The sequence below is a fragment of the Ceratosolen solmsi genome, unplaced genomic scaffold (genome assembly GCF_000503995.2).
Source record: "Ceratosolen solmsi marchali unplaced genomic scaffold, CerSol_1.0 scaffold11, whole genome shotgun sequence".
NCBI classification, from domain to species: Eukaryota; Metazoa; Arthropoda; class Insecta; order Hymenoptera; family Agaonidae; genus Ceratosolen; species Ceratosolen solmsi.
The window spans coordinates 2,964,064-2,979,333 of record NW_011948416.1 but is presented as its reverse complement, the minus strand read 5'-3'; the positions used below and the strand labels follow the sequence as shown (position 1 = coordinate 2,979,333).

Genomic DNA, 15,270 nt, shown 5'->3' with positions numbered 1-15,270 from the left:
TCTCTCTCTCTCTCTCTCTCTCTCTCTCTATCTCTCTCTCTCTCTCTCTCTTAGTTTCTCTCTTTCACTGAGTCTCTATCTCAAAGCACGCTCATGTGTGTACACAAGTTACTTGCAATTATGTGAGAGTGCACGTGTGCACATATAGCCGCCTAAGTGGATGTATGTATTTGATGCCAGTTCGTATGATAAAGTGCCTGTAATTGTGATGGACGAGTCGGACGTTAAGACCGGGTTCAGGATAGATTCATGTGAAAAATTCATGACGTGCGCAAGCATTAGTTGCTTAGCTAGTCGACACGTGTTTCCGGATTTTCTTCTACCTGGGGGGGGGGGGAGGAATGTGACTTCTGTTATAGTATCAATATCGTTTATATATCAATAAAGTTGCTGAATTTAGTAGAGTTTTGACGAAGGTATGCGTAAATGTCTGATAGTGTGACTTCAATTAATGTAATATATACAAGGTAATCAAATTTTGAAACTTTGTATCATTCAATTAAGCTTTATGGTATGAATAATGATGGAACGATGCTTTGCTTAAATTTTTTTTATTAACTTATATTTCAGATAAACTGGGGATATAATAAATTTGTATTTTGGATCAATACGTATTATTATTATTTATTTGTCGGTTTCTTGTATTCTTTTAAATTTGCAGTAATTTTGAAAAAAATCATCAAAAGTCGAATTCTTATACAACCGGAATAGAATTTTAATCTTCTTTTCGTTCCAAGTAAATAAGTACTGTTTTATTTGACAGAATGTTCTTGTAAATAATAAATCTTGTAAATAATGTGTGGTGTGTAAATAGTGTGGTTAAGGGAATATTGTAAATTTTATTATGGTCTTATAGATCTGATATTCTGATTTAATACGTTGAAATCAATACGTACAAATGCCTTTGTGTGCTAATTTCAGCTCAAATTCGTTCAATTATTAATAATAATTTTATATAGGTACGCGCAGTACGTCTTAGCATATTATCGTACTAGTTATTTTGAGATCAAGGTAATCAAGGATCGAGTAACGGAAGCAACGGGGTACTCGAAGAAAAGTATTATCTCACCAGCCGAGGTGCTTCCAATTCCTGTCAGTGGTAACCTCAAGCTCGAGATAGTTAGGTGCCGGGTAGCAGACAGCCGGTATAGGTTGTGTTGGGCAAGGTAGGGCCAGCACATACTGCGGCTGGCGATTGTTCCTCGAGGGTGAGCTGCTACTGTGCCTCGACAGTGTCTCCGGCGAGACGATTACCGCCGAGGGTGAAGCGGGCGAGGGCAGAGCCGCCGGTAGTCCTGGCCAACTGGAAAATCGAAGGTACGAGTTTTCACTGCTATTGTGCAACGAGATTGTGTGCAACGACAATTGCACACGAACGAGGAAGTTCCTACGTTTCGTAAGCAGCTTGGAGTTAAAGTGTTAAAGTGTACCCGACCGTGGGCCATAGCATCCCCAGATCAAAACTTTAACCAGAGCCTCGAATATATGAAATTTGTAGCTCTTTCTGATTGTAGAACTCTCTTGAAATTTCAAACTTTTCAAATTCATGGAAATTGTTGATAGAAAGAGCTTAATTAATATACAATTTATTATCATTATAGATCATTTATTGACAATATATTATAAGACAGAATTTCGTTTAATACACATAATAGGTGGCTGTAGTAAGTAAAAATATTTATATTCGCATGATTTACAATAAATTTTGTAATCCTTTACAATAGATTACTTTAAATTTTATTAAAATTTGAGCTATTTTAATTATGATTTCTGATCCAACCCATGGACATCATCTTTATGAAATAAAATAAAATATCAGTGACATCCTTTAAATACGTAATAAAAATGTAAAGAAAATTGAGAGAATAATTATGGATAAATCGAAGAGAAAAGATAGTCTCACGATTTTCGCATGTGAAATTAATATGAGCGTGAGTATCAGTCGAAGTGGAAAAATATAAGTTTAAAAGTGTAGACTGAGTATGGAAGTGATCCGCAACGATGCCGTAATTGTATCAACGATACTTCAGGTCAGTCGACGCTCTATCTGTTGCACTAGCACGAAGCTTCTAATTTAAGGTCAAATTCAACGGGTTTTTAATGGATGCGAATCAAATCACATTGACACTGCGTTCTCTCACTGGATGGAAAGAAATATGTTGTAATGTGGTCTGCTTTATGAATTTTCCAGTTCTGCTAGGATTCCACATTTGGCATAAATTTTTGAAAATCTGCTTATTTTAATTGGTAAATCTCTATCTTTTAAACATTTTACAATTTTATTACGTATTTATCACATTAATTATTAGCAACTTCTTTCATTACTAATGAATATAACATTCAATTTTATAATACTCAACACCTCAAATTAAGTATTATTATTTTATTTATATATTTACACTCACATCTACACCCACACACTCGCAACCCACCTACCCATACACCCACACCCAACAGACCGTGCGCGCGCGCGCCCGCACACACACACGGGCACTGATATATATATATATATATACATCTCTATGTGCATTCATATATGATAACATGAGTACGTGCATATAAATAAACATATCGTTCAATAGCAGATGATCTAAAACTATTATTTGATGAAACTAGATAAAAAGGCTATTTTAATGTAGGAAAAGGAAGTTTCTACTTGGTTGAAAATTAATGCCTTAGTGCATTAAATGGAGCTATTTACTCATTTTTAAAGTTTAAAAGAAACGACTATCAGACTAAGGTTATCGCTGGTATGTAAAAGCTATATTTGATCTTCTTTCAGTTAATTAAATCTTTTAGTTAATAAATTAGTTAATAATTCGATTTTCCATTTAAATAAATCGAAGTTTCTTCAGAATTTCGTATAATCGCTTATATTGCGTGAACAAATTTTCTTATCAATAGAATTCAAATTTATTAAATTTAATATTAATTAAGAAAATTATTAATTTATATTGATTTATAGAAATACTTAAAAAATTAATAATTACACGTGCTAAATACTTTCATTAATTTGTATTAAATAACACAAATAGAAAAATGATTAAAAATTAAATATTTATTAAAATTTCATAATCTTATCTATAAATCTCATTTTTCATTTCAAGATATTTTACAGATATTCAATTTTATATTTTACGTTTATTTTACGAATTTAAAAATAACATTACATAAGCTATTAAACTAGATAAGAATGAAAATAGTTTTAAAAAAAAAACATAGTAGCTATGTACGTCTACAATATCGGTGGGTATGATTGATGATATAAACAAATCTAGTTTCAATTATAATATTTTTTTACTAACTTGTTATATCGTTTTGGTATATTTCTTTTTATATTTTGTTAATTAAATTCACAACAAAAGTCTTTACCTTTTTGGTTTTAATAATTTTGTAAAGTATCTATTTTGTAAAGCCAGACGGGAGTAAAAAGGGAACAGTCTAGAAAGAGATAAAATTAATTGAAAACAGGCACACTGGAAGCGGGGTTGTTTAGAAATACGTAGGAAACAGCACGGAATAATCTATTTTAATTCATAGCGAAACTTATCTATCTAAAAAAATTCTAAAAAAATTAATTTTTTATATAAATCATTTATGAATACATATAAATATGTAAGTATACCATGAGATATGCATATATATCAAGACAGAGAGAGGGAGAGAGAGACAGAAAGTTATAAAATGGAAATAGTAAACTAAACAAAAATCCCAAATACAAAGTTTTGAAATAAAAGTTATAATACTCCGAGGAAGATTGGTTTTCTCTTTGTTTAATGTTTAATTTAATTAAATATTTGCAATTTTTCTATTTGAAAAGTTCAATATAAAACATATGTTTTAATATTAGCTATTGTTAGATAATATTTACATTAACTATATCTATTCAGATTTATATCACTATTCGTGTATTTATATTTCTACTTATAAATATAAACATTATTTAACAAGTATTTAATGCTATAACTAATTCTGATTAATTGTCACTGCATTTCATACTGTATATATTGTATTTGTATATATTGATAAATAATAATACGTATCAACCAACTCGTACGAATAGTTTATTTTGAAGGCTTTGTCGAATTTTATTGGCGACTATTGCTTCTTAATATTCACTTTATAAATTTTGAACTTTCACTACGAAATATATTTAAATAAAAAGCTTTAAATAATATATTAAATATATTTCCAAATACGTACAAAATAAGGAGTTTTCACTTTAATACAAAACATGAGTTTTCTGATTTTTCATTTTATTTAAAATAATTGATTTATTTATGTATTAAGATATATTTATTTGAAAAGAATAATTAAGAATACGAAGTAATAAATGATAATATGTTATATAACGTTTAAAATAAATTTCGGATTATACATAATGTCGAATATGTATTATATGATCGATATTACTATTTAAATTTCTATTAATTATTTATAAATACAAATATTTTCTAATTTAATAATTTTATTATAAATTATTATAAATAATAGTCACGCACTATCATAACCATGGGAAACTCAATTATTTAAATAAGCAATAACTATTGTTGAGCTGGTCTCCTGGGACGTAAATAGTGATTTGTAGGTTGAAAAATAAAAAATAGTGCGTAGTAATGTCTATAAGACAAAGAGCCGGAAAGAATGAGATGGTGATGGGTGTGAGGGTGATGGTGAAGCTGCAGGAGAGGGGGGGGGGTGGTGGTTGGTGATCGAGACGCAAGGACAAGGAGTTGCATCGTTTGCACGAGGGGTTGACTCAGCCATTGGAGTACGGGGTCGCCCTTCTGGCCTATTGTTTCGATGCACGAGTATCCTTCATCCCTTTCTATTTTTTTCGAGAACAGCCTTATATTCTGACCCCTTATACTGCCACTCCTAGCGTTCACCCATGGTTTTCCTCTCTCTTATCTGACTCTGTATTAGCTCGAGCGAAATTGCATGAACTTTCCCAAGTCTTTCCAGTGAAATGGTATTCATTCTCAATTCGAAGAAACAACGAAGGATCATGATATCCATTTAATATTAAGAAAGCTATCATTCTTCTGTGATATTATAAGGCTTTTTCCAAGGCATATAATTCATACTGATTTAAAAAGCCGAATGTAAAATGGCTATTATTACTTTATGCATGAATCATTTAATGACATAAAACGAAATGACTTTCTTATTATAATCACAATTACATGCCTACATAAGGCTTCAAAGCGTCGTGTGAATTATAATTATTATTCAAAGAGGAATAAATTTAATTTATATCACTTGATTTTTTTTTTTACATTACCTTTTCTCCCCACCTAAGTGTATTTACTATTCATTGTTCTTCGTTTGAAATATTCTCAGTAAATACTTGGTATGCATCTGTTCTCTGCTTATACTCATATACCCTTAGATAAGAGTTCGCTCAAGCGGCTTGTAAATGCATATCCAAGGAAACGTAAATTTCTGGGGATTTACGTAGCAACGAATTCTTCGATCTATTCCTGTTACTCATATGTATGTGAGCTTAGCTCCAATAAAACTATTATCGCTTCCACGATATTAATTATAATTCTCTTTGTGGATAATCACAAAGCTGGGCATTTCTAAGAAGAATTACAATTACAATGGACGAGTATATAAAAATTGGTGCTGTGCGCGTGAGTGTAAGTACGTGTGACGAAATTAGCTAGTGAATAAATATAAATCTTATTGAGAATTAACAAAATAAGTAAATTATTATTTATTAAATAAGAGTTTGACCAGTTTTCTTTTAATCCATAAATATAAATGATTTCTATTGTAAATTATGGTGGACACTAATTTTATAGGCAGATAATAAATACATTTTATTAATAGTTAAATATTTTTCTATTAATTATCTATTAATTATTTATTACAATTTTTTTTATATAAAACTTATGCATTAATCATTTCAGTTCACTGGCAATGCATCTTTTTAATTTTTTTGGTACGTATAATTGCATTCGCACGTAGATCGTAATCCCATTCGAAGATCGTGGGTTTTGAGAAATTTCAAATTAAATTTTATTCTTTCTGTTCGATTGAGTATCATATAATAACTTATTAATTCTTTTTCTATACGATGTTGTTATATATAATTTATAATTTAACTTATAATGTAATTTAAAAAATCATATACAAAAGACATTATTTGATGTTATATCTATAAACAATAATGTTTTTATGATAAAATATATATATATTAAATTCTTAATACATTGCAATTGATTAAGATAAAATTATATTGCAGTTTAGAATATATAAGTTAAAGTATAATATAAAATTTAATAATGTGTTACAATAAATTATTATATATTGGTTGATATGAAATTTTTGCATATTTTAGCCGAAAGTATGCCTTAAATTATTAACTAAATATAAATTTAATTAAAAAGATATTTAATTTACGAAAATATTTTACATTCGTTGAATGAATAAATATTCGTTCTAAATTAAAAAAAAAACAAACAAATTTTTTTAATTAAATATTGCTTTAATTTTGCGATTAAAAGAAACTTGTACTAGATTATATCTATATGTGAACTTTGCATCGTTTCTGTTAATTTATTAATGAAGGGATATGATTCAAAAGAAAGTGCGCCCGCAATAAATTAAAATTAACCATTTGTATGATTCAATTGGTACTTAAATAATTGCTCAAGTGGTTCAGATTCAAGCAGAAGTCTTATTTGGTGTGAACATTTTTTAATACATTTATAACTTAATTATATACAAATGAATCGTGGAAAGATTTAAATTGTATTAAATTCTACATATGTATATTATACGAAAATTTAATCGTTCGTTTATATTTTATATACAGTTTTTATGTTTAGGTAATAATAAGAAATTAAAAAATATCTTTTATTTAGGTATTCGGAGATAAATATTTAATTTGAGTATATTTATATATGATCTAAGTATTTTAATTAACAATACTGAACAGTATTTATTATTAAAATTGTGCAGAAAATATAATAACAATTATATTTAATTTAATTATAGACAATTGTATTTAATCGATGATTTAATGATTTATTGCAAATTGATTATTTATTTTTATTTTATTATGTTTAAGAGTGATATTTTAATGTTCCTATATATAAATACATATTATTTATTGAGAACGAACAAATACAAAGACGATATTGTATCATATTAACAGCAAAAATATTAAGAAATTTAAGAATTAATTAATAATATAATAATACTTTGATATTTAATTTAAAATATAAGATAATATTACATTTGCAAATTTAATTTTTCCAATAAGTGCAAAATTATTTCGAAAGAAGGAAATTTGCATCGAGATTTGAAACGAATTTAATACAATTTTAATAAATATTATCCATAGCTGCATAAAATATTGATATTAACAAATTTTATCCTTTTAGAAGTCAAATTATCGCACTATCAATACAAGAACTTTAATATTATTTTAATGCTAAGATGACCCGTATATCATTGGAAATAATATTTGAAATTGTAATGCCACTTTTACAATTATACTGTAGTGTGCTACTGACTGACTGACTGACTTACTGACTGATTGTTCAATGTTTATTTCAATGTTTTTTGCACTATCTATCTTGAAAGTATACAAGTTACCTAAATAAGGTGAAGATCGAATAATATTGAAATGGGCATTGTTCGTTGATAGGGAGTAGGGATCCATAGCACAAGTCCCATGACTGATGGAAGAGTAATGAGCTTCAAAGGGCAAGCACGTGACAGGGGATAAGTCGAGAGAGGCAGTCGATAGTGAAACCTCCCAGAGAGCCCTGGGATCTTTAAGAAACTGAATAATCAATTTACCTGAGGGACGTCTCCTTGATAAGCATGTTCGCGCCACTGGCCGCATCGAATTGTCGGACTTGTGCGTGTGGCATAGTCGGGCTACGATTTGGTTGTCATGTCTCCCGGACAACGGGGAGATATACTGGGAGGATGGCAACACGGTGCCACGGCTCACGAGTCCTCGGTGCTTCTTGTCTCTTCTCGTTTTATCAACGCTCTCGCGAGGTCGTCGTGCGTTCGAGTCGGATACGCGTGACGGACTCCCGACACTTGTCGTCGCGATTCGCGCGCCTCTTGATTAGTCCGTGCTAGGGGGAGGTGATGCAGGGAAAAGAGAGATAGAGAAATTTATCATCGACCGAGAGAAGTACTTCCCCTTTGAAGCTCGTGAAAATGTGAAAAGCACTTGAAAACGAGAATTGCAATTATTTAGTTGAAAAATTAGAGATTTTTTCAGAACGATGTGTCACCGTTCGTACCAACAGTATCGATGAACATTAAGTTTTGATTTAATACAGGTAGTGCCTGTCATAGGGCTACCAACGTATGCATTTAATTTTTACATTTCGAAGTTATCCTTGCTTTCAAATGTTTAAAACTGACATGAAAACTTTGGCGCAAAATGCATCTTAATAGCTTACGAATGAATCCACGTTGTAATTGTTCTGAATGATAGATCTAGTAATATTTTTTTATAAAAATAAAACAAATATTTATCTATTGAAATACTACCATAAATATTATTGTAGTAAACAATACTTATTAAAAAGTAAAATAATTTTGTAGAAAGGGACAATCGTTTAATTTAGTAATATGTTTCATAATGGTTATTACTTGCGAAAATCGATGTATAGAATCAGTTAAGTGCTCTGTATAAAAATAAGTTTATAATTATAAAATGAACGTTAGATAAATATTCATAATACTCTTATAATTTGATTATAAGAGTAACTTAGTTATTTATTAAAGAAATTCGCATTTTTCCCTTAATAGTAGAGTAAATTTTAATGTTCAATAAGCTCGAGCTAATGAGAACTCAAATTGTCGTAATTTTGAAAAGTTATCTTCAACTTCATCATAAATGTCAACTTCATCATAAAAAGTTTATATAATTTTTCAATTTATGAAAAAGCTGGTCACTAAGCAGAATGCAGGATAAAGGAACTTAATCTCCATAACATCGATAATATCGTTGTTTCAGCTTCTTAGTAACAAACGAAATTCAACGATAGACATAATGAAGGAACGTACATCCGAACTTAGCATGATCAAATCTACATGTAAATTGACGAACTTTGAAATTGTTAGAATGAGAAGCACGTTCGAGTGGATAAGTGAAAGTTCAGAAGAGCATAAAAATATAAGAGAAAATAATGTAAATTTCTGAACATTGCATTTAAATTTAATAAAGTTATGCGAAAGCATAAAAAAATTTTCCTAACTGTATAAATTTATTATTCTTGAAAATTTTATAAATTGTAATTATTAAAATAACACTTTTTGTAGATTATTTCAGTAATTTCAAAATTACATATACGAGGAATAAAATAATGTAAATGAAATGTTAAGAAAGAAAAAAATGCCTGTTGAATGAAAATTAAATTTTTGCATAAAATAACAGTGTGTAAAGTGTCGCAAAAATTAAATAAAAGAATGTATTAAAATTTCTAGACATCTAATTCAAATTTATAAATTCATTTTGAATTAATCTGCAGGATAATTAAATAATAAGTTTTTAAGAACATATATATATATATATATATATATATGTACATATATTATTTAACAATTATAAGTTTTTATAGTAATAAATTAATTATGCATAATAGAAATAGAGATTAATCATATACTCGAATATAATAGTAGATGATTTATAATTTTTCGATATTTTCACGTCGAAAGTCCTAAATCACAAAGACATTGGGAATATTAAATTAATTTAATGAAATATATAAATATCGCCAATTATGAAAATCGTATAAAGGTTTAAATTTTGTTACATTCAAATTAATTGATATGCATGTTTTCAATAAATACATTGAAGCTATAATTTAGTAAGCTATTATTCACTATAGAATAAAATAACTTTTGTAAATTAAAATATTATATTTATTTTCATTCGAGTACTTATTGTTATAATACAGTGTATATTAGAATTGCGTCTTCAAAACTTATTTTATGTGAAGAATTTTTTTGTTTTACAGTTAATATCAATACACAATCATTAAAAATAATTCATTATAATAATATATTAATAAATATGTAATCAGTTTTTTTTCTGCAATTTTTTTTTATACAAAACTTAATAATTTTTATTTATTCAGTACAAGTTTGGTAAAATTCTTTTAATATTTCAAAGTATGCTATAGTCAACTTTGTCATTAATTGTATTAAAACTTTATGCTATTAATGAATGTTTTAAATATGTTTAAAACGATAAAGAAGCATGATTGTAAAAATTTATGGAAAGAATTCAAATTTATAACATTAAACAAATAGAGTTTTGAAGTACAGGAAATTTTAAAGATAATCTTTTAAAAATAGCTGTTGTACTTAAAATTTAATTGTGATATTCTTGAATGTAAAATATCTTATTTTGCTTTGTATATTAAGCTCAGCTTTATATATATATAAATATTGTCAAATAAAAACATAATTAAAACCATAATTGATGTACAAAAAAAATATTTTCACTCTACATTTCTTCTAAGCTTGATAAAAAGAAATTCTGACGATGGTTATTCGGTTAATTTAACATTCTTTTACCTTAGAAAGATAAAGAGAAATTTTTCAAATGAGAATTCAGCTTGAGCAACTCACTCGATGGTAATTTTATCCTTCTCTCTCTTTATACCGGACGCTTCGTTGGCACTGGTGAGGGCGGCTTCAAGGGCGTCGGCTTCCTCCTCGAGCCTCAGCTCTTCAGATGCCTCCTCCGGTATCGTCGGTATATCCTCGGCGACCATAGGCAAAGTGTCGTTGCCATTTTCCTCCAGAGATTCTGCTATGAGAGCATCGAGATTATCCGTCGGCCTGGATACCTCCTCGATGTCCGAATCTATGCCCTGCAATGGCAATCGTGTTTTTATTAATTAATTCATTAAAATATTGTATGTAGCTTGTAAAGACTTTTAAATCAAAACGTTAATACGATATCATTCAAGTTTTATACATTTTTATAAATTGTCTTTAAATAAATTTAATTAAACGAATTACATAATTTTCGTAAAAATTATTCATTAAATAAAAAAGAAAAGAAAATACTGAAAGAATGTTGAGAAGAATTTCGGAAATGGTCAATTTTTATATCTAATTGCATTTTTCCCAAAATCATGTTTTTAAATCTGGTAATTATTATTATTATACTGTTATATCTCCATATAATTCGAATAATATTCTCATTTATGTACGTTCATGCTTAAATAATGATGTTTTGTAGTAGGCAACGTAGTTATTATTATTTAATTTTACTTTTAAATATCACATATATTATTCCACAAAACCACACATATATATATATATATATATAGCCAAAATTCTTATATTTTTGCGTTAGATAATGTAAGGATTAAATTTAAATTAACAATCCAATAAGCAAAACTTTAGATATTACAATTACTTCAAAAAATTCTGAATTAAATTGTGTAAAAATAATTGCTAATTAAAAAAGTTAGTGATTTTTATGGTATGCAAATTTCTTATTTAATTTTTTTGTAATTACTAAACTGTTTCAAAATTAAGATAAATGTAGAAAAAGTTAACATTTTATTATGTATCGATTATATTTTTTTATTCATAATTAATATATAACACGTAAGATTTTAATGAGATAATAATACAATAATAAAGTATATGACTGGTGTATCGAAATTCTTTTTCATTCTATAAATGAATCTGTTCGCTTCTTTTCTCTTTCAGCGCGTTAATTTTACTGAATATCGAACACGACATTTTCTCATTTTATCGCTTAAAAATCACGCGCATGAGCTACCCCTCTCGGAAATGGGATACTTTCAAAGGGGTTGACGGGTAATGGAGTCCTGGTGCAACAAGAAAACTAGTTATAGTCGATGTGCTGCTTTCTAAAGAAAAACTTTTTTTATGAAAACCGATTATTTAGAATAATTCGAGTAACTATGTCTAGAATTCTAAATTGCCCGATGATAGACTCATATCTCAAAATTAGTATAATAATAATAATAATATAGAATACATTGGAAAATGATATATATTATTAATTAATTTCGACAGCATAGCTTAAGTGCTTTAATGAAAAATCTTTGCCAATTACTTAATTCGCAATATTTATCGAAGCTGTATTAATTTCAATGAATTAGCTTTTCATTATCATGCAAAGTAGATTTTTTTAAAGTTATAATTTAATATTTAAAATTTTCATAGATAATAATTCATTTATTATATTGTAATTATAATATATTACCATTGTTATATATATAAATAATTTACACTATTAGCCATTAACTAATCTATATGAATATTATATTATTTAAAAGACATGCAGAAAATATTACTTATTATTTCTATGGGGATTCTAGATATTAATTTCATTTTGAAAGAATGTTTGAAATTTATATTCCGTCTAATAAGCTAATTAAATTATACGACTTAGAAACTATTACAGCAACATCAATGATTTAGCTGCTCTACGTAGTAATAAACTTGATAAATGTTTTAATGCGTTAAAATTCAAATATTCAAATATTCACGTCTTCCGATGTAATTCGTTGGGTTAGCATTTGTTGAAGGGATGAAAGTGGGCGGTAAGTTCTCGGTAGCTCAACTAGTGAAATTAGCATTCTTCTGGCGAGGGAAAAGGTATCGGGCTTGAGGGTAGTTCGAGGCATATTTTTATGTAACAAAATGATTTTAATTATTATTTAAAAAAAAAAAAAAAAATGAAATATTGAATTTTTAATAAATAATATGAGAGTTTATTTCGTTGTTTATATAATCATTGTTTTCCTATTGGATATAATATTTTATTAAACTGTTTCAAAATTTTAGTAGAAATTATGCATGTGTATTTGTGTGCATTAATAAATTATCTATTATTTACGTAAAATTATGTTTTCATTTGCGATAATAATTGTAATAATACAAGAAATATAATTTTTTTTATATTCGCGTAAAGGTAGGTTAAAGTTTAGCCTCGATTTATTGTATAACAACTCTCTCTTAATGTATTTTTTTTTGTTCGCTGTCTACTCGTAAAGTTAATGGCTATGTAAGTCGATAGTAATTTAAAACATTTAATTGATAGTATTTCAATTCTCCCGGACATTAGATAACCGAGACATGGTTTGATCGAGACTATTTTATCATACGAGCTTTCCCACATTATCCTAATAAAGTTTCATGGCGACAAAATTTAGTCGTTTAAACTAGATACATTACGAGGAAAAAAGAGTCCTGTTGTTTATGCATGAACATGATTAGAAGTTACAAAGGTTATATATGTAAAAGCAATTGATTTTATATTGGAAATTTTTACAATAATACCACTGTAGCAATTTACCTCTGCTCAAATTTTAACATGCAATTTACCATATTTTATTTATTACTGCTAGTCCTTAATTAATCACTAGTGAAATTTATTTATCTACTAAAATTCTTTTGACGAATATTACAGTCATAACGTCCCATAGCGTATGTCCTTACGTACTTTAATTTTGATTTTTTTTTTTTTTTATTATTTATTTTGTGCTTTAAAAATTAATTAAATCAAGTTGATGTAATACGATTCGAACTAAATGTATTAAGACTTAGTTATTCGTTTTAAATTAATACTCAGTGGAATTTAGAAAATTTTTACATAAGGAAGAACGTAAGCCCAATCCTACGTGAATGATTGCATTACTTATGGAGTGAAAGTCCATCATTTAGCTTGAAACTAATGTATTTCTTTCCTTACTTATTGCATGATTTTGTGCAAAAAATGTTAACTTTTAGATTTTCCTAAATTCTAGTTCTCTTTTCACAATTTGTCAGCATACAAGTTGAAATGCATGACATTTATTTGTCATTTTTAATAAAAATTCAGTGGAATGTGCTCTAATCACTAATTTATCAATGATAGATTTAGGAATTGTATTAAGACAACGTTTTTAAATAAAAAAATATGATTAAAGTTAAAAGTTTTATAGTTAATAATTGATTTTATATGTAAAATTAATGTAAACAATTTTTATATGAAAATTAAATTCATATTCTTTTATATTTTTTAATACTTGCTTTCGATTTAAATAATTATTAGCGTTCTACATATGTAATTATTACTATTTTAATAATAATATATATAATACTTCTATCATATAATAAATTTCTATAATATAATGTATAATATTTTTAATAAACTCATTTTTAAGTTATCTAGTATTAAACTACTTAATTATTAGTATCGGTATAATTAATAATAGAAAATCGAATTAGATGATTAATTAAAAAAAAGAACCAGTATATGTGCGTGCGTGCGCGCGCGTGCGTGTGTAGATTAAATTCAATAATTTTTAAGAATATTCAAAAATGTGTTTTACATAAAAATTTTGGAGAGAATTAAGAAAAATAGAAAAATCTAATGACAACTAATTAATACAATATATTAATTATTTATTTACAACTTCTTAATTATTCGAAATTATCTAAAATATCAAGTAAAACGAATAATGTGCAATAGTAGTTAACGTTCATTAAAATCTTATTTTAAACTGAATATTCATTTCCATAATATTATTTATATTCTAATTATCTCTCTGTATTAATTATAGACAAAGACCTATACTCGCTGGAATAAAATAAAATATGTTTTCTCATATTTTAACTGTAATACTGTAATGCGTAATAAAAGATTATCCAGCACTTATAGCGCATTTAAAAACTGATAATGAAGGCTTGAAAAGCATCATGTAATTTAAAAAAAAGTAACAGATCATAAAGAGAGCTCAAGCACATCCGAGTAATTGGAATTTTGGCCACATGTATACGTATTGTTTACCTGGGCGAAGTCCATGTAAAATGAATCCCTGGAGTCGGAGCTTCCTCGGCGTAGCCGAAGGCTTAGATCCGGTGAGCTCTCTCCCATTTTTCTCTCTCTCTCTCTCTCTCTCCTTCCCTGTGAAAGAGCTTTTTGTTTTCTTCTACCTTTTTTCTGTTCACTGCTACTTTCTTTTCTGCTTATTCTTTTTTTTTTCTTTAACGGCTCTCTTTAGGTGCGTGTCTGCCTTCCTGTTTGTCTCCTAGGAGAGTTTCCCTCGACAAGCAAGGAATTTTAAACACAGCCGTCCTATCGGTATAAGAGAGAAATTTTAGTCGAAACAAAAACGTAATTCACATATATTTACAGGAAGTATTATGTTTTAATAAATTGTATCATTATTAAAAATGAAGACATAATTTTTACATTTCCATTGTCAAATTTATAGATAAATTAATAAAGAATAAAAATCGTTTAAA

At 27.7% G+C, this 15,270-nt stretch overlaps 1 protein-coding gene across 2 annotated transcripts in view; it reads right to left on the bottom strand.

The window, feature by feature from the left end:
* Window positions 1–14,904, bottom strand: part of LOC105359182 (otopetrin-2) — a 24,542-nt gene extending 9,638 nt beyond the window's left edge. Inside the window, exons 1-3 of one of the 2 annotated variants that reach the window (XM_011495695.1) lie at window positions 14,813–14,904; window positions 10,621–10,865; window positions 1,070–1,303 (exon numbers count right to left, since the gene is read on the bottom strand). In XM_011495695.1, coding sequence (XP_011493997.1) covers window positions 1,070–1,303; window positions 10,621–10,865; window positions 14,813–14,899 — 566 coding nt within the window. In that variant the 5' untranslated portion in view covers window positions 14,900–14,904. Of the gene's footprint in view, window positions 1–1,069; window positions 1,304–7,818; window positions 8,048–10,620; window positions 10,866–14,812 lie in introns of those variants that run through there. The other variant, XM_011495696.1, reaches the window with a different exon arrangement.
* Between the last annotated feature and the right edge of the window lie 366 nt (window positions 14,905–15,270).